The 23,021-nt window shown below is 31.1% G+C and overlaps 1 protein-coding gene across 1 annotated transcript in view; it reads right to left on the reverse strand.

The window, feature by feature from the left end:
• The window catches only part of ksr (kinase suppressor of ras), a 105,380-nt gene that overhangs the window by 32,992 nt on the left and 49,367 nt on the right, over nt 1-23,021 (reverse strand). The window contains exons 7-9 of the mRNA XM_075364667.1: nt 20,181-20,327; nt 14,553-14,672; nt 3,238-3,353 (exon numbers count right to left, since the gene is read on the reverse strand). Of these exons, the coding sequence (XP_075220782.1) occupies nt 3,238-3,353; nt 14,553-14,672; nt 20,181-20,327 (383 nt within the window). The remainder of the gene's footprint in view (nt 1-3,237; nt 3,354-14,552; nt 14,673-20,180; nt 20,328-23,021) is intronic.

The following is a 23,021-nucleotide window of genomic DNA, read 5'->3' on the forward strand; positions in this document are numbered from 1 at the left end:
ATTTACATGAAAAGAGATATTTTTGCGAAAATATGGAAAAAGGAAAATCGGGAGAAGGGAAGAAGAGGAGAAAGGAAAAAAGAAAAAAGGGAAAGGTTAAATTTTATGAAGTTCCGTAATGTTCAGTTTTTTAATGTTTTATCAAACTTTTTATTTGTGTTCATTTAATCTATATATATATATATATATATATATACTCAAATCTAACAATGGTGAAGCTTTGCTGGGTCAGCTAGTTTAAAATAAAATATTTTACAGCATTAGTCTCATTACTTAATAGCCACACCTCATATATTTTTCTTTTTTTAGTTAAAATAATCCTTTTAAGTGACTAGGTATTTTTTAAATCCTTTTATTTTAACTATTAATACTGGAAATTTTTCAGTTTTTAAAAAATTGCAATTGAGACCGTTAAAAAAAAACATTCTAACTAACTTTAAACAATCATAAAATAAAATCCAGATGAATCATAACATAAATTATGTGGACACATATTTATATGAACTATATGTAACCACTTGCAAAAGATTAAATATCTCAGAATTTTAAGTTTCATAAATGTCTGAGATAGTAGATTATCATGGATTGATTAAACTGAGGTGGAATGACCCCAGAACTTTCTCTACAAAATATTTTCAAACAAATCATAAAAATTTGTTCACAGGGGTAAGGCTTGAATATAATTAAAATAAGTATACAGGTTAATTTGAGAATCTTCTTTTACCAAATTCAGTTAAAAGTATCTTAGTTCTTAAAATTATTTCACCTACTCTAAGAAATACTATTTTCTTGATATCTTAAGTTTATAATGTTATATAGGGTGTTCGAAAAGTAATTACATTCCTATATAAACATGATTATATGTTGAGAAAATGTATTGCATGCTTTGCGAGTAATATTTTCATCAAAGACTGGTAATCCTGTACAAAGTGCAGTTTGCTTCTGCAAGCCAATCAGACTGGTGACCTTGAGACAAGAAAGGTGTGCATGGTTCTTTGTTGTTCATTGTGTGTTAGTGATGTTTGAATGATTAAGACTGTGTCTTTACATATACACTAAGAATGGTGTTAACTTTAATACAGTGAACAAATTAATAATGCTTCGATTCAATAACACAGCAAAACTGTGCATACGGCCAAAAAAATCTATGAAGCTACAAGACGACATTTTTTGAGATCAAATTATTTCTAAGGGCTTGTAGTCACCTCATTTCTGGACGTATGCCCACTGGATTTTTACTACTGGGGTTATGCAAAAAATAATTTTTATCAAGGAAACCCCCACAAACTTCCAGGAACTTCAAACTTTTCTTTTCTTGTTTAGCCTCCGGTAACTACCGTTTAGATAATTCTTCAGAGGATGAATGAGGATGATATGTATGAGTGTAAATGAAGTGTAGTCTTGTACATTCTCAGTTCGACCATTCCAGGAACTTCAAACTGCTATTCATGATTTCACCAAGAATGTTCTAAACCAACAACTTGTGAGAGTTTTTGAGAACAAAAAGAAACATGAAAAGATATGTCTAGATATTTATGGGAACCATTTCCAATAACTGGTAAGTACGCTGATATTATGGATATTATTTTTTGAACGCACTTATTATCTAAATTTATGTATAAATGACTGGCTAATATTGAATGGTATACGTTCACTACAAGAAGTAAAACTCAATTTAAAACATGAGAAAAGCAATAACTTTTTTTCAAATACACCAGGACTTTTTCTCATTTAAAAATTTAAAAAAGCATTGCTCAGCAATGTAGAAAAAAATGTGTTACTTCTTCAAGTACTATGTAGATAAATGCTAGTACTTCAAGGAGTATAATTTTCAATCTAATGATGGAAACATTAACTACTTATCAAACTTTTATTTTTTAATAACTAACACTGAATAGAGCGAGTAAAATCAGCTTAACTGAATGAATAGTCACTTACTGCAAACAACTACCTTATCTGTTTGTTACACCAAAAGGTTTGTGAGCTATGCTTTCATAATGGGTTAAAGATATCTGAAGATTCAAGAAGCATGTGGCCAAATCTGGAAAGACATACAATAAAAAAAACAAGGTCAGTAGACCATGTACTGAAACATTCAGATTATGGCGGAAATGCTGTTTTGTTTCCTTCATTAATAGAGTAAGACACTTAGTCTTTTATTTTAATTCCTCATGCTTATAAACTTAATAAAGTTTTTTCACCCAATAATTCATTTTTTGCTGTAAGAGTATCTTTACTAAACCATCTCAATTTATTAATATGGTGCTGTTATTTTTATCACTTTCACTTTAATAATAAAGATTATTAAAGATTTAAGGATTATTAAAGATATTCTTATAGCAAAAAATAAATTATTGGAACAAAAAAAAAAAAAAGAAGGTCAGTAGACCATGTATTGAAATATTCAGGTTAGTCAAGTTATGGAGGAAGTGCTGTTTTGAGGCTCCTGGACCCTCCCCTGGGCCAAGGTTGGTCCAGGGGAACCCAGAGCCATCCAGGGCCCCAGAGCTTGCTTTGTTTGCCACTTGAAAGAGGCCCCCTGGACCTCTGCTTCCCTCATTGTTCCTGTCTAGCCAGAAAGCCCTTGGACTCCACAGTATTAATTACCCTCATGATTGTGACAATAATACTGATAAAATAACCAAGTGTTCAGGCTTTACAGAAACCTGAAAAAGAAACTAAATTACAAGACAGAATAGTATAATTATGCAACTAAAATGCACAAACCTTTGACAATGAAAAATTCATAACTTATTTCTTTTGCCACGATGACAGAAATATAATAATGAATTAAAAGAATTAATCTTTTCTTGCTTTAATGAATGTTTAATTCACAACTTCACTCCCAAGGAAGCTAGGGCCCCGGTCTATGACTTAAAACCTTCCCAGGGATAACACGAATGCATCTTGCAAATTTGGGAACAATTGGTTAGTTGGTTCTTGCATGATGCAATAACAAACAAACTTTCAGCTTTAATTAAAAAAAAAAAAAAAAAAATCAATACATTTATTAGCATGTTCTAAAATAATACATAAAAGATTTTTGAACACAACAATACTAAATACAGAAATTAAGATTAGTATTGAAAAACGTACACCCACATATTAACTTACAAAAAAAAATAACACATTATAAACTGATGATTAATAAAGAATTAGAATCATAGACGTAGAAGGCAGGATTTTTGACAGGGTAACAGAACAAATTGATGTTAAGTATTCTGACATACAACTTACTGGAAATGGAGGAACATTGACTGGTTTTCTAGGATCACGACGACTGAGAAGGCTGGACGGGAGGTGACTTGGTGAAGGTCGACTACTTAAACTTGGAGACGGACTTGGTACAAACACTGTAAAAAGAGAGACAACATTTTTTAATATAGAGGAACATTATAATTTTAATTGCCAATAAATGTACATAAAATTAATTTTAAGGTCATAAATTATGTGCAACATGGGAATTATTTTTATCTCATGTCACAGTGCTTGTATAACGAATTAGGTTCTAAAATATTCTGCAATAAGCTCAATTCAATTTGTTGTTTTTGGTAATTACATATTTTAGTCAGTCCCTGCCAACAAGAAAGAACAAATAGAAAATGAGTTTCAGGTGCTGAAATTTATCATGGATTGTGCTTGCTGTATGGCAATTGCTTTTTTATACCGGGAAGGATTGACAATTTAAAAAATGAACAACTAAATCTAAGTAGATCAACACTTGATTTTCATACTGGTTTGTTTCATGATGTTATGGAATCCATTCACGAAACCCAAATCTATTATCAATCATTTTGTACTGATCAAGAGTATTGTTGAAGAAGTGGTGCGGCTGAAATATAATTTGTTTGGCTTGGTCTGTTGATTCTATGGAAAAAAAGTTATGACAATTTAAGAGTAATCAATGGTACACCCCTCATCATTTGCCCTATAGAATAAATGTTATCTATGAAGTCAAAACAGCTTTTCATTCAGTTAACTATTTTGTAACTTCCATGATCACAGTTTTAATAAATACAATCAATATGGAGCACATAGAGAAAACTATAAATTTATAAACTGGTTGCTGTATGAAATACTAGATTAATGAATGAACAAACATGAATGGTCATTTTGAACATTCCTGATGGTGAAAGCTAATTAAGGCACCACAATCAGGGGATTCGTAACTTATTTTCTTGACTGTTACAAGAGCAATTTTTACTCAAAACAGTTATGAACATTCAGGCCACAAGACCCTATAAATTAATTTAATATAAATGTTAACATACAGTACCTTGGAAATAAAATTTCAGTTGCCTGAATGACATACACAGAAAATCCAACATAAACTCTTTTTCTTGACAAAAGATAATTACCACAATCTTTTGGAATTTTATTGGTGTCCTGTTAAACTTCATGCCTCATCAAACAGCTAAGACTATATATGCCTACTTTGAAACTTTCTAGTAGTTGTACTGTAATGTGCAAAACAAACAGGGTCATTCTCAGTCAACAACGAGTGCTATGCTATCATGTGATAATGCATTATCTACATTTTAAAGCTGCGACAAATGATTAATGAGGAAAATTTGGATAGGATGTTTTCAATTAACTCTACACTTAGCTCTGAGCAATTTCCATCTGTTCAAAATGATGAAGGAAATCTTCAATATCTGCATAATTTGTGAGTGATGCATGAACTAGAATAATCTATCAAGAAGTGATTAAATGAATGGTAGAAGCATTCATTAAATCCTGGTAATGTTAAGTGACCTGTGATAAATTTCAGTTAGATGTTATAAGCCACTGACCTGAAATGAGATATAGGCCATTAAAAAAAATTAAATTCTCATTTACAAGAATAAGAAACATTCCACACAAGTTTTACAAGGGAAAGTGAGGAATGATATGATTTCAGAAAGCTGAATTTACTATGGCACATCAGTAATGAACGCTACCAAAATGCTATGATCCAACACAAAATGACACATTCATTTTACTCATTAGCTTGGCTGCACACTAATAATGATTACTCTCACAGAAAACACTTTATGATTGCCATATGTACTACAAATGCTTAATATGCATCACAGCCATAATGATTGGGACAAACAGAAAAACTAAAATACTATGACTATTTTTGTTACATATTTTTTTCCTGATAAATAATGGTAATGATTCTCTATTGAATAAGCTTTATTCAACAGGGGAACTATAAATTGGGTATCTGAAAAAGAAATCTGGGGTTTCAAGAACAAATATAATTTTTATTTTGCAACACACAATAGTGTTTTATAGATAACCTTGAAGTGACAAAAATTAAGTTTTAATTTACACATTCTACTTCAAATAGCAACTGTGTTAAATAGGCCAATCTGTTATGAGCCCGAGCTTCAGTACCATGGCATCATCACAAGAGAAAGCATAGTGCATATATTGATAAAAGCATAAATGGTGCGAACAGTTTTTGGGAACCGGAAGAGTTTTGAAAGGACTATCAACAGGTAGGCCTAAAACAAATTCCAAAAACACAGAAAAAATTTGATGCTTTTCCATTGAAGTCCAAATTGTTCAGTTTGTAGTCAACTAAACATTCCTTAAAGCACTGTCCATAATGTTGTTCTCAAGTGGTTGAAATTTCTGCTTTTAAACTGCAGCTACTCCATGAAATTAAACCTAACAATAAGTCACAAAGAGTTCAATTTGTAATGATCATGTTAGACTTCATTTCTACTGATAAAAACTACTTCCAGCATATTTAATATTTTGATGAAGCCACATTTAATGTTCACGGAATTGTGAATCGCCATAATTGCCAAGTATGAGGCTCAGAAAAACCATCCAAATTGGTGGAATTTGTCCCCAACTGTCTGAAAGTGAATGTCTAGTGAGGTATTATGTATAATTTATAATGTTTGGGCCTTTTTGTTTCATGAGCAGAATATTACAGGCATAGTGTACTCAGACATGTTAGAGAATTTTGTGTTTCTGCAAATTGAAAATATAGAGGGTCTAATTTTCTAACAGGATGGGGTCCTCAGAATTATGCAGAAATTGTGCAGACTGCACTGAATGACAGCATCCCAAACGGCAGGATAGGCAAAGAAGCTCCCACTGTCTGCTGCCAAGTCCTGATTTGGCACTGACTGATTTCTTCTTTTAGGACAATATAAAAGACATCATATACCATGAAATAATCTAGTCACTCTACCATCTGAGCCAAACAATAACAGCATCTGTGGAAGCGATTCCTGCAGACAAGTTCACCAGATTGAGGAATAAGGTGGATTATCATTTTGATATCTGCAGGGCAGTAAAATGATGCTCATATTGGGTTACAATAAAAGATAAAAAAACACTTTAGACATTGTATTTACACATAATAAAACATGTAAATTTGTAATTCTAAATATAATAAAGTAAATTTAATTTAAAAAAAATTAATTTTAGTTCTTTTTCATACACCCAGTTTTATATGGTGGGTGGCTGAAAGTAACACATTCCCCTGTAACATTTTTTTTACAATTGAGATAACTGGATGAGGTTTGATGCATTCTTCCTTGTACTGAGGAGCTACTTCAATGAACATGTATTTCAGTTTTTTTTTTTATTTTTGGACGGCGAAGGGAGACAATTCAAAAATTTCAAATGGGACCAATGGTTATTTGATATACCACTTTAAAGAGCTCAATTAGATGAGAAAAACGATACAATTAAAATTAAACTCTTGTTACCCAATTTAAAATGTCGGTCAACTATGTTTATTTCAGATAGCTAGAACAATGATTACCTCTGATAGCCTGCACAATTATTCCCTTCTACCTGTCCCTCAATATTAAACCGACTATTCCAAGATGCCTTAATATGTGGCCCATAAGTCTGTCTCTTCTTTGAACTACAGTTTTCCAAATGCTTCTTTCTTCATCAAATTGCCACAACACCTCTTCATTTGTTACTTTATCCAGCCATCTGATTTTTAACATTCTTCTATAGCACCACATTTCAAAAGCTTCTTATCTTTTCTTTTCAGGTACTCCAATCGTCCAAGTTTCACTTCCATATAAAGCTATGCTCGAAAACATATACTTTCAAAAATTTTTTCCTGACATTTAAATTAATTTTTGATGTAAACAAATTATATTTCTGAATGAAGGCTTGTTTTGCCTGTGCTATTCGGCATTTTATATTGCTCCTGCTTTGTCCATCATTACTAATTCTACTTCCCAAATAAAACAATTCTTCTAACTCCGTAATCTTTTTTCCTCCTATTTTTATATTCAGTGGTTCATCTACATTATTTTTACTACATTTCATCACTTTCATTTTACTCTTGTTCATCTTCATGTGGTAGTTCTTACGTAGGACTTCATCCATGCTATTCACTGTTTCTTCCAAATATTTTTACTCTCAGCTAGAATTACTATATCATCAGCAAATCGTAGTATCTTTATCTTCTCACCTTGTACTGTTACACTAAATCTAAATTGTTCTTTAATATCATTAACTGCTAGTTCTATGTAAAGATTAAAAAATAACAAGGATAGGGAACATCCTTGTTGGACTCACTTTCTTCTTACGGCTTCTTTCTTATGTTCTTCAATTATTACTGTTGCTGTTTGGTTCTTGTAAATGTCAGCAATTGTTTTTCTATCTCTGTACTCGAACCCTAATTTTTTTTGAAGTGCTGAACATTTTATACCAGTCTACATTATTGAATGCCTTTCTAGGTCTATAAATGCCAAGTGTGTTGGTTTGTTTTTCTTTAATCTTCCTTCTACTACCAATCTGAGCACTAAAATTGCTTCCCTTGTCCCTACATCTTTCCTAAAACCAAATTGGTCTTTTCCTAACACTTCTTCCACTCTCCTCTCAATTCTTCTGTACAGAATTCTAGTTAAGATTTTTGATGTACAACTAGTTAAGCTAATTGTTCTGTATTCTTCACACTTATCTGCTGCTGCTTTCTTTGGTATCAAGACTATAACACTCTTTTTGAAGTCTGATAGAACTTCCCCTTTTTTGCACATATTAAATACCAGTTTGTAATCTATCAAGTTTCACTTCCATATAAAGCGACACTCCAAACATACACTTTCAAAAATATTTTCCTGACATTTAAATTAATTTTTGATGTAAACAAATTATATTTCTTACTGAAGGCTCGTTTAACTTGTGCTATTCGGCATTTTATATCGCTCCTGCTTTGTCCATCTTTAGTAATTCTACTTCCCAAATAACAAAATTCTTCTACCTCCATAATCTTTTCTCCTCCTATTTTCACATTCAGTGGTCCATCTTTGTTATTTCTACTACATTTCATTACTTTTGTTTTGTTCTTGTTTATTTTCATGCGATAGTTCTTGCGTAGGACTTCATCTATGCCGTTCATTGTTTCTTCTAAATCCTTTTTACTATCTGCTAGAATTACTATATCATCAGCAAATCGTAGCATCTTTATCTTTTCACCTTGTACTGTTACTCCGAATCTAAATTGTTCTTTAACATCATTAACTGCTAGTTCCATATAAAGATTAAAAAGTAACGGAGATTGGGAACATCCTTGTCTTATTACACCCTTTCTTATTACAGCTTCTTTCTTATGTTTTTCAATTGTTACTATTGCTGTTTGGTTCCTGTACATGTTAGCAATTGTTCTTCTATCTCTGTATTTGAACCCTAATTTTTTAAAATGCTGAACATTTTATTCCAGTCTGCGTTATCGAATGCCTTTTCTAGGTCTATAAACGCCAAGTATGTTGGTTTGTATTTCTTTCATCTTCCTTCTACTATTAATCTGAGGCCTAAAATTGCTTCCCTTGTCCCTATACTTTTTCTGAAACCAAATTGGTCTTCTCCTAACACTTCTTCCACTCTCCTCTCAAACCTTCTGTATAGAATTCTAGTTAAGATTTTTGATGCATGACTAGTTAAACTAATTGTTCTGTATTCTTCACATTTATCTGCCCCTGCTTTCTTTGGTATCAAGACTATAACACTCTTTTTGAAGTCTGATAGAACTTCCCCTTTTTTGCACATATTAAATACCAGTTTGTAATCTATCTATCACTTCCTCACCTGAAATGTACAGTAATTCTGCAAGTATTCCGTCTATTCCAGTAGCCTTTCTGCCATTCAAATCTTATAATGCTCTCTTAAATTCAGATCTCAGTATTGTTTCTCCCCTTTCATCCTCTTCTTCTTCTACAACACCAATTTCTAATTCATTTCCTCCATATAACTCTTCAATATATTACAACCACCTATCGACCTTTCCTTTCTTATAAATCTGTGTACCATCATTGTTTAACACATAATTAGATTTTAACTTATGTACCAAAAAATTTTCCTTAACTTTCCTGTATGCTCCATCATTTTACCAATGATCATTTCTCTTTCCACTTCTGAACACTTTTCTTTAATCGACTCTTCTTTCGCTAGTTTGCACTTCCTGTTTATAGCATTTCTTAACTTTAGATAGTTCCTTTTACTTTCTTCATCATTACCATTCTTATATTTTCTATGTTCATCCATTAGCTACAATATATCGTCTGATATCGAACGTTTTCTACCAGTTCTCTTTGTTTCGCCTAAGTACATTTCTGCTGATTTAAGAATTTCCCTTTTAACATTTTCCCATTCTTCTTCTACATTTTCTACCTTATCTTTTTTACTCAGACCTCTTGTGATGTCCTCCTCAAAAACCTTCTTTACCACCTCTTCCTCAACTTTCTCTAAATTCCACCAATTAATCTGACACCTTTTCTTCAGGTTTTTAAACCCTAATCTACATTTCATTATCATTAAATTACAATCGCTATCAATGTCTGCTCCAGGGTAAGCAATGCAGTCAATAAGTTGATTTCTAAATCTTTGTTTAACCATGATATAATCTATCCAATACTTTGCAGTATCACCTGGTTTTACCCATGTGTATATTCTTCTATTATGATTTTTAAACTGGGTGTTGGCAATTACCACATTATGCTTCATGTAAAACTCTATAAGTCGGTTACCTCTTTCATTCATTTTGCCCAGTCCATATTCACCCACAATATTTCCTTCCTTGCCTTTTCTGATGCTTGCATTCCAATCTCCAACTATTATTAAATTTTTATCCCCTTTTATGTGTTTAATTACTTCGTCAATTTTCTGAAAGAGCTGCTGCCCTCTTTCAGAATCATTCCTTAGTCTGGCTCTCAACAGATACCTCTCCAATATGACTGCACCTTCGGTCCAGCTACTCTGTATCATTGAGCACTCAAGCCCTCTTACCATCAGCAAGGACTCATGATTCATACAGGGAGACTAATGTCTTATCTACAAAATAAAAAATTTTAAAAAGTCACCTTCAAACATTTCAAAATGGCGGCCATCTTAATATTTTAATCTTTAATAGCTTTGCAATTACTTGTTTGATCAAATTTTTACTTATAACAAAATATATTAAGCATTTTATTCTAAACAAAATGACACCTCCTTTGTAAAAATCTGTTGACAAATAAATGAGTTATTGCAGATAATTAACCCTTCCTTTATCCTGTTTAGCCTCTGGGAATTACCGTTAAGATATTACTTCAGAGGATGAATGAGTGTAAATTTAGTGTCTTGGACAGTCTCAGTTCAACCACTCCTGAGATGTGTGGTTAATTGTAACTCAACCACCAAAGAACACCGGTATCCACGATCTACACAGATAATTAACCCGGCAGTATCCTTGCGCACCATAATGCAAACTGATAATTTTTTGCCAATTTTAATTTCTTCCACTACATGTCATAAAAATTATCTGCTTGCATTATGGTGCGCAACGGTTCTACTGTGTTAATTGTCTGCAATAACTTGATTGTGGATACACCATTTTAAGCCTGAATCCAAATGGCAAAGTCTTGGGTGGAAACATCCCGATTCGCCCACCAAAAAACAATTCAAAACTCATACATAAGCTGGTAAAGTAATGTTGAATGTCTTCTGGAACCTGCAAGGCCCAATTTTTAGTGACTATTTTGAATAACAATGTACCAAGAACACTGAGCACTATTCTAACATGCTCCAACAGAAAGTCAGACCCTCAATAAGGCAAAAACGTCAGGGCGTCCTTTCAAAAGGTGTGATTCTCTTACATGACAATGCATGTCCCCACATTGCTCAGAGAATGGAAGAAATGCTCAAGAGGTTGGGTAAGGAGATGTTGCCACATCCTCCTTACTGCCCAGACCTCGCCCCATCCGACTTTCATTTGTTCAGCCCACTCAAAGACTTTTTACATGGTGTACATGGCAAGAAGTTTGATGCAACAACGCAGTCAAAAAAGCAGTACAAACTCAGCAAGATAAAGATGGTTCAAACAGTAAGATGAAGATATCTACAGTGCACGAATCAGAAAACTCACAGAACGAGGGGACAAGTGACTAAATGTTGCTGGAGAGTATGCTGAACAGTGTAAATTTTATTTTCATAGAATAAATTGTTTTTTCTCTAAATCAATTTGTCTCATTAATTATTGAATGTCCCTTGTTTTAATGACAAATGATCCTATTAGTGTGTCACCTATTACTCCAGCTCATACATTTAACTGCTATGGATGCTGGTTATGACTTTCACAATACCAATGAGGGTTTTCTTGGGACAGGTACCAACTATTATGTCTGTTAACAACCCCATATAAAATAAATGAGGCTTCGTCAGTGAACAGTATGAAATAGTTCTTGCTCTAAATCTGTCAAAATTTCACTGAATTCAACCCTCCTATCAAAATCATCTTCAGTTCTTGTACTACCTAAATTTTATATGGATAGTATTTATAGTTTTTTCATATTTTTTTTTTACGGACCACCTAGATAAATTATTATTTCGTGCCATTGCTCTTGCCGATTGTTGATTATCAACAGAAATTTCTGCTAATATTTCTTCTTCAATAACTTCATCTGTACTTGGTTAACCAGGCTTTTTATCATCTAAAATGCTAACAATGCGTTGAAATCTTTCTATAAAATTTGTGACTGGGATCACAAATCAGAAAATTGTATGATTAGGATACCACGCATTAAATACATTAGCTGTTACTTTGCATGTTTTTATTTCTAGTCTTTCTTGAATTGAAAAAACAAAAGAACACTGATTTTTACCCGTTTTAACAAAACCAGATTTCTAAGTCAGTTAAACTTATTTAATCTAAATTATTTTTTTTTAAGCTTATTAATAAAAAGACAAAACTTCATCCAAAAATAAGACTAATGGAGTTATACTTCATGAGTAGCTAACTAATTCAGTTAGCTGCTTATCAAAAAATTAACAATGAATATAAATTCTGAAAAATGTAACTTACCTTTGTTTAATTGTAGATCAACTGTTGACATTGCCAACTTATGAAATAAAAATAATTTTCTTAAGTTTCACATGAAATAAAATTTTTATGTTAAAAAATGAGTATATTAGATATTATTTAATAATTTTTAAATTCAAGAGAAGTTTAATTAAACAACGTATTTGAACAATTTTAATAATTCATTTTTTCAATTTTGAATTAATGTAATGGTAATTGTTGTCGCCATTTTGGTTTAAATAGACAGAATTCAACTTTTTAAAAACTGTTTGCTTTGCAAAGACCTCTAAAACAAGATATCACATGGATATATGTGAAATTTAAAATTTTTGAGCCACCCTGCCCCCTTCCCACCACTTAATCTAAATTGGAGTTAACTGAGTTAGCTTTTCTTATCAGAGATCATTTTCCACAGAGAGAATCGAATATAAATCAAATACTGAACTGTAGTTCACTATCTATAGTTCTGATATCTATAACAAACATATTGTTGGCTTCCATTTTGGATTGGGTGATCAGAATTTAGTTTTAATTGGGTCATTTTTCTTGTCTCATTTAGCTCTTTAAAATTATATAACAAATGACCAACCACTGGTCCCATTAGAAATATTTGAGTTGCCCTCAACCCCCACCACCCAACAATTAAAAATAACGAAATATACATTCACTGAAGTAATCCCTCAGTACAAGGAAGAATGCTGCAAAACATTTTCAATTATTTCAGTTATAAAAAAAGTTAGAGGAGATGTAAGTTTCTTTTCAGCCATCATATTTCAGCCGTTATACACATATATACAGGTGATATTTAAGTATGGAAACAGCTTTATACTGCATACCTGAGAGGTACAATTACAAGTATGTTGAAGCAAAAAGGTGAAATTAGGAGTTAATAAGCTGCATTATTTTAACATAATACAAACTGCATTGTTGTAAATTAACAGCTGGTTTGTTTAATTAACAGCTCAACTAAATTTGTAATACTTTTTCAAGTATTTCCATCTGATTTGTTTCATTTACGATAAGTAACAAATATCAGATGATACCATATTAACAATGGAAGTTAATTTTTATTTAGAAAGTAATATCAGTTGTTACAGCCGTTTAATTTGTTGTTGTGTTTGTAATTATTAGGTATTGTTTACAATTATCAATAACCAGCTGACCTGGCAATGCTTTACTATTGCTAGATTTGAGTATATACATATATATATATATATATATATATATATATATAGATTAAAGGAACAAAAATGAAAGTTTCAAAAACATTAAAAAACTGAACATTATATTATTATGGAACACCAGAAAATTTCACCTTTCCCTTTTTCACTCTTTCTCTCTTCCCATCTTTACCACTTCCCCTCGTTCCCTTTTTCGCAAAAATATTTCTTTTCAAGTAACTAATACATATTCTGAATATGAACCAAATCAGTCCATAAATACAATTTTTCAAGATATCTCAACCCCAGCCCCACCTCTAGCAGGTCAATTTTTTGCAAAAAAAATTGACCTGTATTAGTTACATGAAAAGAAATCTTTTCACATAACTAATATACATATATTCTGAATATGAGCCAAATCGGACCATAAATATAATTTTTTGAAATATCTCGACCCCCAGCTGTTTCAAACTAATTCAGAAACCTTCACAGGCATGTGCACAACTCACCAAAGCTTCATTGTAATTGGATGAATGGTATAGGAATGCATATGGGACAAACATTTATATAATGTATATATATATATATATATATAAGATATAAATCTGTTTTAATCTCGTTATTGTATACATTATTAATGTAAAATGCAATAAAATTTTTCATGCCGTGTGTTTTACCTCATTTTATTGTTAACACAATATTTCTATCATTGCAACTTTGAATGCTTATAACTCATTAATGAAGACATTAACAGAAAAATGAGTTTCACCATTGTTTCTCTTGTAAAAGAAATCATATGTCATACATCCACCTTTCTACTGAATATTAAGTTTGATTCCATATGGCAAACAAAACTTAAAAACCCACCATAATACAGATGTTTTTTTAACTATATAGAACCCCATTTCTTTCTGCCTCCAAATAGATCTCAGATATGCAGTACAATGTTGTTTCCATACTTAAATATCACCTGTATGTGTGTATATATATATATATTTTTTTTTCTTATATGTAAACTTTACTAAATAAAGTTTACATATAAGAAAAAAAAATTAATTACATAGTATATTAACAAAAACAGATCTCACCTTCAGTTTGAAGTGTTCTTCGAAATTCATCAACTAGCTCTCTTGGTAAACCACAAGAAGGAGGTACTTTAGCTTCACAATCTCTATGACATTTATACTTGCATTCTTTACATTTTAACCCTAAAAACATATATGAGGGACCATCAGAAAGTAAGTTACACTCGCTTTATGAAACAAACACATATTTATAAGACAATTTTTTTTTTATTGAACAAAAAACTACATATTTTTTGACATAATCACTAAGTTTTTCTAAACACTTTTCATACCTTGTGACAAGTTTTTCAATTCTACTCTCAAAAATTTTGTCAAATTTCCTTCAACAATCATTTAAGGACCGCTTCCTTCAGTTCATCATTAGCAAAACACTCCCCTGCCAGGTCTGGCTAGAGAGGACCAAACAGGTGGTAGTTGCAGGGTGCTAGGTCAGAGCTGTAAGGCGGATGAGACCACACTTCCCACTTGAATTTTTGCAGTAACTCCTTTGTCACATGAACTGAATGACGAGTAGCATTGTTGTGAAGAAAAACGACCCCATCGCTCAATCTTCTGGTCTTCGATCTTTAATGGCTTTATGCAATTTTTTTTAAATTACATATATTCACAGTAAGAACTGGCATTGATTGTTGTTCCTCGGAGCATAAATTCACTGTGAACAACTCCCTCAGAATTGAAAAAAACTGTCAGCATAACCTTTCGAACATGTGGGGATGTTTTCCCTTTTTTGGCTGCGGCAAATTTTTCTGTTTCCATTCATATGATGCTCGATTAGTTTCAGAAGTGTAATGATGCAACCAGCTCTCATCCCCTGTGATGATTTGCTTCAAAAACTGTGGACCAGTCCTGGAATAGCATTGAAGAAAAGAAAGAGCATATGCAAAACACTGATGTTTGTGGTTGTCAGTCAACAGATATGGCACCGATTGTGAATACATCTTAAAGTAACTAAACTGATTGTGAATAATCGCAAACATACTACTATAACTGACATTAAGTTCATTTGCAATCTCTCTAAATTTAATGCGCTGGTTACTCAAGATCACTTCATTCACACGTTCTGCATTACCCATCGTGTTTGCAGTTGAAGGACGCCCAGCATGCAGTTTGTCACTCACATTTTTTCTTCCGTTTCTGAACATTCACATACTGAATGTCATATAGAATTGCTGCTGAGAGAGCGTTAAGATAACAACACAACCAGTACTGTCACCACAAGACATTAATATATCCCTTTCAGTTCAAGAACACGGCAATGGTGTAATTTATTTTCTGATTCACCTCTTGTAGATATTAATGGCAAAGCACAGAAAGACAACAAAATTTAAAAAAGTCTCTTATGACTGTTTAAAATTTTACTTACTTACATTTCTTAAATGCATTCTTGGAGGAATTTTCATTTACATTTTAAGTAAAAAAATATTCTTGCGAAATTGTTTCCAGTTTCATTTTTGTCAGCTGAAACGTTTTACTAAAATACCTCATGTGGGGAAAAAATAAAGCTTTTGGTGAACTTTCTTTGATATTTCAAATCTTGTTTTTGTCCCATAATGTCTCCTTTTTTATTCATTATCACCTAATAAATCACAAAAATTACTTATATGGAAATGTGATGTAATAAAAAACATTTCTTCATTAAGTAACAGTTGAAATTAAGTATTTTAACTTTAATTCTTATATTTTTATTTTTAAATAATCCAGAACTAGTTAATGATGATTATTTTTTTTTAAAGAAACAACGTTCTGAAAAATATTTTTAAGATAAGACAAAGCAGACACAGTGAAGATTCTAATCACATTACTCTACAAGTTCTTTAAAACTGGCACCACCATTCATAAATGCTTCTGTACTAATAGACATAAATCAAGAAAATTTATTTATTTATTGGCACAAAACTGAAAACATCCGCTTACTGTGTACCTACTCAAAAAAATCATTACTAATTCTAATTGAATTACAAACAAAACAAAATGAGCAATAACAAAATAACCATGGTAAATCCTATATCTTACACAAAAATCATCATATATTCAAATTAGTACAATGTGTTATTTTAATGTATGATAATTTATAATATATATTGCATTGACAGTGCAGTTAAAAATATTTACATCACTACAAATTTCATCATAAACAGTAATGGTAAATGCATATGCTATCATGTATGAGCTCTTGGCACAACAAAAATATCGTTAGAACACCCACTGACAGCCAGGACATAAAATATTGACATAGTAATATGGACATAAAACACTACAATGTTATACAGACATAACAACATGGACATAGAATACTGCTTAAAATCAAAGAATTATAAACATAACCATCCATTAATTTATACCAGTAAACAAGACCTGCTAGATTTCTTGTGTACAAGTGAACACTGCTGAAACAGTGAATGAATCATGGATCATGAGAGAATACAAACCATGTGTTTAATAAAACAAACATTTCAGCATTTTGATCTGAACACTCAATAATTTTCTATTAACTACAAGAATTTGCTATTAATATTTACAAGAATCCAAATGATGGAATTATACTCTAACAGAGACCTTACCAAAGAGTAATATAAATTCAGTATTATAAGTTCTACATAAAATTACCAAGTAGCTTCGAACAATAAATCCTAAGTTTCTAAATTATGATTTATTAACAATTGATTTTATATGCAGGAGTGACCCACGAAGAAACTTTAAGGACATGTTCTACTGAAGAAAACAATAGGTCACACAAACATAAGTCTGGAAATGCTTTGTTTTTGAGTTATGACTAGCAAAAGATTTCTCCTGGTTTTCAGCTCTTCTAATAACATAACTTACAATATGTTAGTAACATAACTACAGTTAACTGAGATATTCAAAGCATGATGATACACATCCTCTTTAACAAGTGACTGCTGAGTTTTCAATATTGCTGTTCTTACCGGTACTTGCACTTTAATTAAATCTAAAGTTACTACATATAACTTAATATATATATATTTCACATAGAAAGAGACATTAGCTAATGAGAAATTACTTAAATATACATAGTAAGAATAATTAGTATTGCTTAAGTGAAATGTACTATTATTTTGGGCAAATTAAAATCACCCAATATTATATCATCCATAATAACAACATAATGAACAGAAACTGAAAATGGACTTCAGCTATTTTTTTTTATTTTTATAAAACTTAAAAGTGTACTCATAAAAACCAGCTATAAATTGTAAAACTTACTAACAGTTTTATGAGTTGTGATTGGAAAGTTTTAAGAAAGGTGTTGCCACTACTCAATAGGAGGAGGTAGGTTTTCCCGTGACTGTGGAAGGGGAAGCTTGTCTTTTCCTTTAAACATCCTGAAAAGATCACTGCAACATCTTTGTTCAGTAGAGAGTGTTTTCAATTCTCAGTGGATAACTGATTTTGCAAAATGAGATGAAAAAATAGAATGAGTTTGTGTCAAATTTTGTTTGAAAACTGGGAAACCAGCTTCGGAGACTTATAAACTCTTAAAAACAGCTATTGGAGATAAATGTCTTAGCAGATCAAATGTTTTTGTCTGATTCAAGAGATTCAAAGTTGGATGCTAATCAGTTGAAGATGACTCCTGGTCTAGCCGGCCTTCCACTTCCAAGACCAATGAAAATATTATAAGTTCACGACTTGTGAACTCTGACCGTAGGCTTACAATTAGGAAGATGGTTGAGAACTGAATTTAAGTTCTGTGCAGTTCAGTCAACTTTTACTGAAGATTTGAACATGTGTTGAGTGTCTGCGTAATTCATCCCAAAACTGTTGTCAGACCAACAGTAACAACATCAATTTGAAATGTACCAACAACTAATTAATTGAGCCAACTTTAAAAATTTGACCCAGATTTATTAAATAAGGTAATAAACAAATGATGAATCATGGATTTATGGGTATGACCAAGAAACAAAAGGCACAATCATCACAGTAGAAGGGTCCAAGTTCACCACAACAGAAAAAAGGGTGACAAACTTGGTCGAATGTGAAGACAATATTGGTGGTTTTCTTTGATTATACAGGCATTATGTGCCCCAAAGGGGCAGACTGTAAACTAGGAATACTATAAAAGTTTCCTTCGACATTTATGCAAAATGCACTTTTTCAGTTGGTGTGTTCAGTCAGAAAGGGACTACTTTGAAGAAAATCAATCACAATAGCCTGTAAGTACTGCTACTTTGAAATTACAAACTCAGCCTTAAAATTTTTCATCAACCATCATATAATCATAGAATTTAGCAATTTAAAAGCAAAACTTCAATTTAAATCACATTCACATAGAAATCTCATGAAAAATTTTAAATATCTATTAAATTGTTGATATTTCTACAACAAATACTCCTCCTTTTATAAATTAAAAACTAAAAATGATGACTAAAATGTATTTCATTCATGGGAACAAAGTAGCTACATCTAACTACATGACTTAAAATTCAAAATACAACCATAAAAAATGGAATGGTAGAACAGAGTACTTAAAAATTACATTTTTAAGTAAACTATAAACAGTTTGATGTTACATTAAACTGTATTACAAAAAATTATACTTTTTCTAGAAAAAAAGAAATTCAATTAAACTAAAATAAAACTAGTTTATTATATTTCAATTTTTGTGGATGTTATCTCTTACATAATGTGCTGAAATCATTAACTCAAAATATTGTTGCAAAAAAAATTATGATGTGAAATTAAGATATATTTTCATTTTAACCTACACTGCTCATGAATAATTGTGCATTACCCTAATTTAAAATTTATATCATAAACATTCTTCAAAGTTCAATAAAATAATATACAGCAGTCCAACAGTTTCTGAATTTTAACAACAGTAAGGTTTTTACTCTAAAAATAAAAAACCTCTGCAAGATAAATCACAATATTCATAAAAGTAATTTAATCATCCAAAGAACTGGTAAATTAGCACAAAATTTTAACATCTACACCAAGTGGTATACAGAAATGGGCACTACTAAATTTTTCATTGCAAAGCTATAGTTTGAGTTAGCAGAAGTGCATCATTTCAAATTCAAAATCATGATTTGTTGCTATAAAATCATAGATTGCAAATGCTGAGGCTACAGGTTTAATGTAGCATAGGAAGCTACAGCTATGATGTGAAAAAATCAATTAGAAGTTATTTTTTTGAAACCACATCGAGTCCATGAAAATGATAATAAGATTTAGCCTGTGAGATCAAATCTTTTGGTATGTGATTAATCTTTATAGAGAAGATTAAAAAGGCCAAGTGTTCTTTCATTGTTTTTACACAATATAATGATACACTTTGGCTATGTTTTGTGAAGGGATTGAAGATATCTCCATCAAAATGTTACAGTGTGTAACAGCAAATTTGCATTCACTAAAAGTATGGATACTCATGAATGATCACAATTTACAGAAAGTTATATTAAGTAATGACTTCAATGTAAAATATATGATGAATGTAGAGTTTCAGTCTTTTGCTTGCTATTTAAGTACAAAAACAAAAAATAAATTTAAATTAGAGTGCCTGGTCCTGCACCCAAACTGTTTTACAAGTTGCTTAATTAGGATAATACTGTATTTTGTGATCATATAACTGCACTTTTAAAAAATAATGTTTACAATTACACATACCTGTTCCAATGAACATCTGTTTATCACAGTAATCACATGTAGTCATCATTTTAAATGTTTTTGTAAACCTATGAGCAATAACATGACCCATGCCTCTAGACGTTGTTGTTGGAGTTCGTGGAGATTTTGGAACTTGTAAGCTAGTTGCTGCAATTTGAAAGTAAATTAATATAAACCGAATTGTTATCTAACAGTTAACAATACTGTAATCATTTTTACACATTAATCATCATGGAAAAATGTAATTAAAATTAAAAAAATTAAAGAAAAAAATTAATTCGCTTTCAAATAAGCAGAATAGTGATTTCAGAAGTGTTTGTGTTTTTAGTAGTGGCTATTATGCATGTAGCTTTATCAATTTATTATTTTTTTTGCTGGAGGCATGATTGTTAAAAGCACCAGTGTTAAAGTAGTTAGAAAAAAACATTTCATATGTGGTCAAATAGTATACCTACATCTTTTAGTGTATTTAATTTAAGGGATAATAATAATTAAATGATATGATCTAATCAGTATAAATACATCAGAAGCCATGATCTAACAACATAAAATTTAGAGGAAAAACAATAACAAACTAATACAATAAGATTATGCCCCCATTACATATTTGGCTATGAGCTAAAAAGGTTCTTCATTCACTAGTTTAGTGCCATTAATTTAGGCAGCAAATAAAACACTATTGATAAAGGAGCTGCATAATAGCTAAAGTAAATTTATTTAGAAGGCAATTACTTTTTTAATTTTTTGAAATGTTAATCATTCTAATATATTATTCAGCTTTGCTCAGATATCATTTGTTAATTATGCTTAACAATAAAAATCTAACAAAAAACTTTTAAGTATCAAATCAGTTTTTTAAAAAAGTGGGAATGGAAATGTTGGCAAAAGTAATAATAATTTTTTAAAGTTTTTGAGAAAAGCTGAAATGCTGGCAATTATGGATTTCTGCCTATTAATGGTAAAAAAAAATGAACTACTGAAAGAAAAGCAAATTAAAAGGTTTATGATATTTGTATTTTATACCAAATCAATTTTTACTAACATATTTCGGAATACAACAAAATTAAATTACTGACTTCAGCCTATCATAAGTCTCTTAAACACATTTGAATTTATAGTATGATTTAAAACAATTAAATGTAATTATAAATTCAGAACAGTAAGTTTTTTAAAAAAACTTTGCATACTGAATTTACAAAATCCAATACATAAGAAATTAATTTACAGGCAGCATCCAAAGTATCATATTTATGGTTTCACATTGATGAAATATTCTATTGAAGTCCGTTTTAAAGAGCATATCAAACAATTGTGTTTTCTACTGGATGCCTTACTTGGTGTCAAAACAATTCTCAGTGGAGTTTAATCACTATGTTATGAAAAAATTATAAAGCAGCCAAAACTGACAAAAAAGCATGGGGGATTAGTCATGTTGATCATAGTCAAAAATCAGCATGCTGATCTTTAAAGGTCGAGCAGACCTCAAACTGTAAAACCTACCCACAGCAATTTTTAATCCAACATTGAGGTCACTAACAAATCAAAATTTATATAAATTTGCTCTTCAATTACAGCTTTTTTTAGGTCAAGATCAGGCAGTTTTTTACCATTGAAATAACTACTTCTTAGTTATTTCTTAAATAACTACCACATCAAGTTCATGCAATCCTGGTTATTAACATACTACAATATAGTATGTTACTAATTTTTAATCAGAATCCTCTGAAATTTTTCATAAGAAACTTTTGCTTTTTCACGCAGATTGTGAATAATTTCATGTGGATTAATATCAACCTGTTGAAATTTTTAGTTGAAGGCCTGTATATAAATGATTGCAAAGATCAGCCTAGTCACTGAAACATGAGCCATACTAGAAATTGTTCATAAGCATTCAATGTATGTTTGCCAGGCTTTGTTGCACATTTCTTGAAATACAAAATTGCTGTCTTTCTTCAAAACCTCATATTTCAAATAACCAGCTATGTATAAACAAAAGAACTGTTTACTTCCAATTTCATACTTTATACTATTTTATATACTACCTCACAATTAATATTACAATCATCCAGCAGTACATCATTGTGAATTAGATGTGGTTTTTGTCAAAATGACACAGATGCCTAGAAGTAGCCTTTCCAATTGGTTGATAGTTTGAGGCATAGTCATATAGTTATATTTTAGTTCAAAATTTTCCTTGACATTATTGTTTTGCTGTAGTGAGATTCTAATTAACACATGCTGACCTGGTGACAATAACATTCTCGTGGCATGGGCAATGGATATTGGGCACCTGGCTTCTTGTCCTATACCAAGAAACCTGTACTATATATATATAAATTTTCAGAATATTATAATAATCAATAGATATTATGGATCATCCTATTTGCAATAGTTTTCACAAGGTCATTTGTAATTTTAGACAAATTTGTTACTGCCATAATTTCTAACAGTCGCACGCACGTGCACATGCATGTACACACACACACACACACACACACTCACACAGAGTATATACAGTAAATATGTACACAGCATGTACAGTATTTAAAAAGACAAATAAAAAATATTTATTTTAAGTGCTAAAGCTGTGCAAAAATAAAACTAATTATAGCAATTCTATTTCACAAAGCTAATAAACTACTATTAAAGTCAGTAAACCATTTAACTAACAGTATTAACTATCAGACACAACTAACTTCACCAAAACATTATAGGTTTGATAAATAGATAGCATAAATTACAGTTGAATACAAAATATAAATACCATCTACCAGTTTATCTACATACTAGTATTAAATCTGCCATAATCTACAATACTAATAACAGACACTAATATTAGTT

The sequence above is a fragment of the Lycorma delicatula genome, chromosome 4 (assembly GCF_047948215.1).
Source record: "Lycorma delicatula isolate Av1 chromosome 4, ASM4794821v1, whole genome shotgun sequence".
NCBI lineage: Eukaryota > Metazoa > Arthropoda > Insecta > Hemiptera > Fulgoridae > Lycorma > Lycorma delicatula.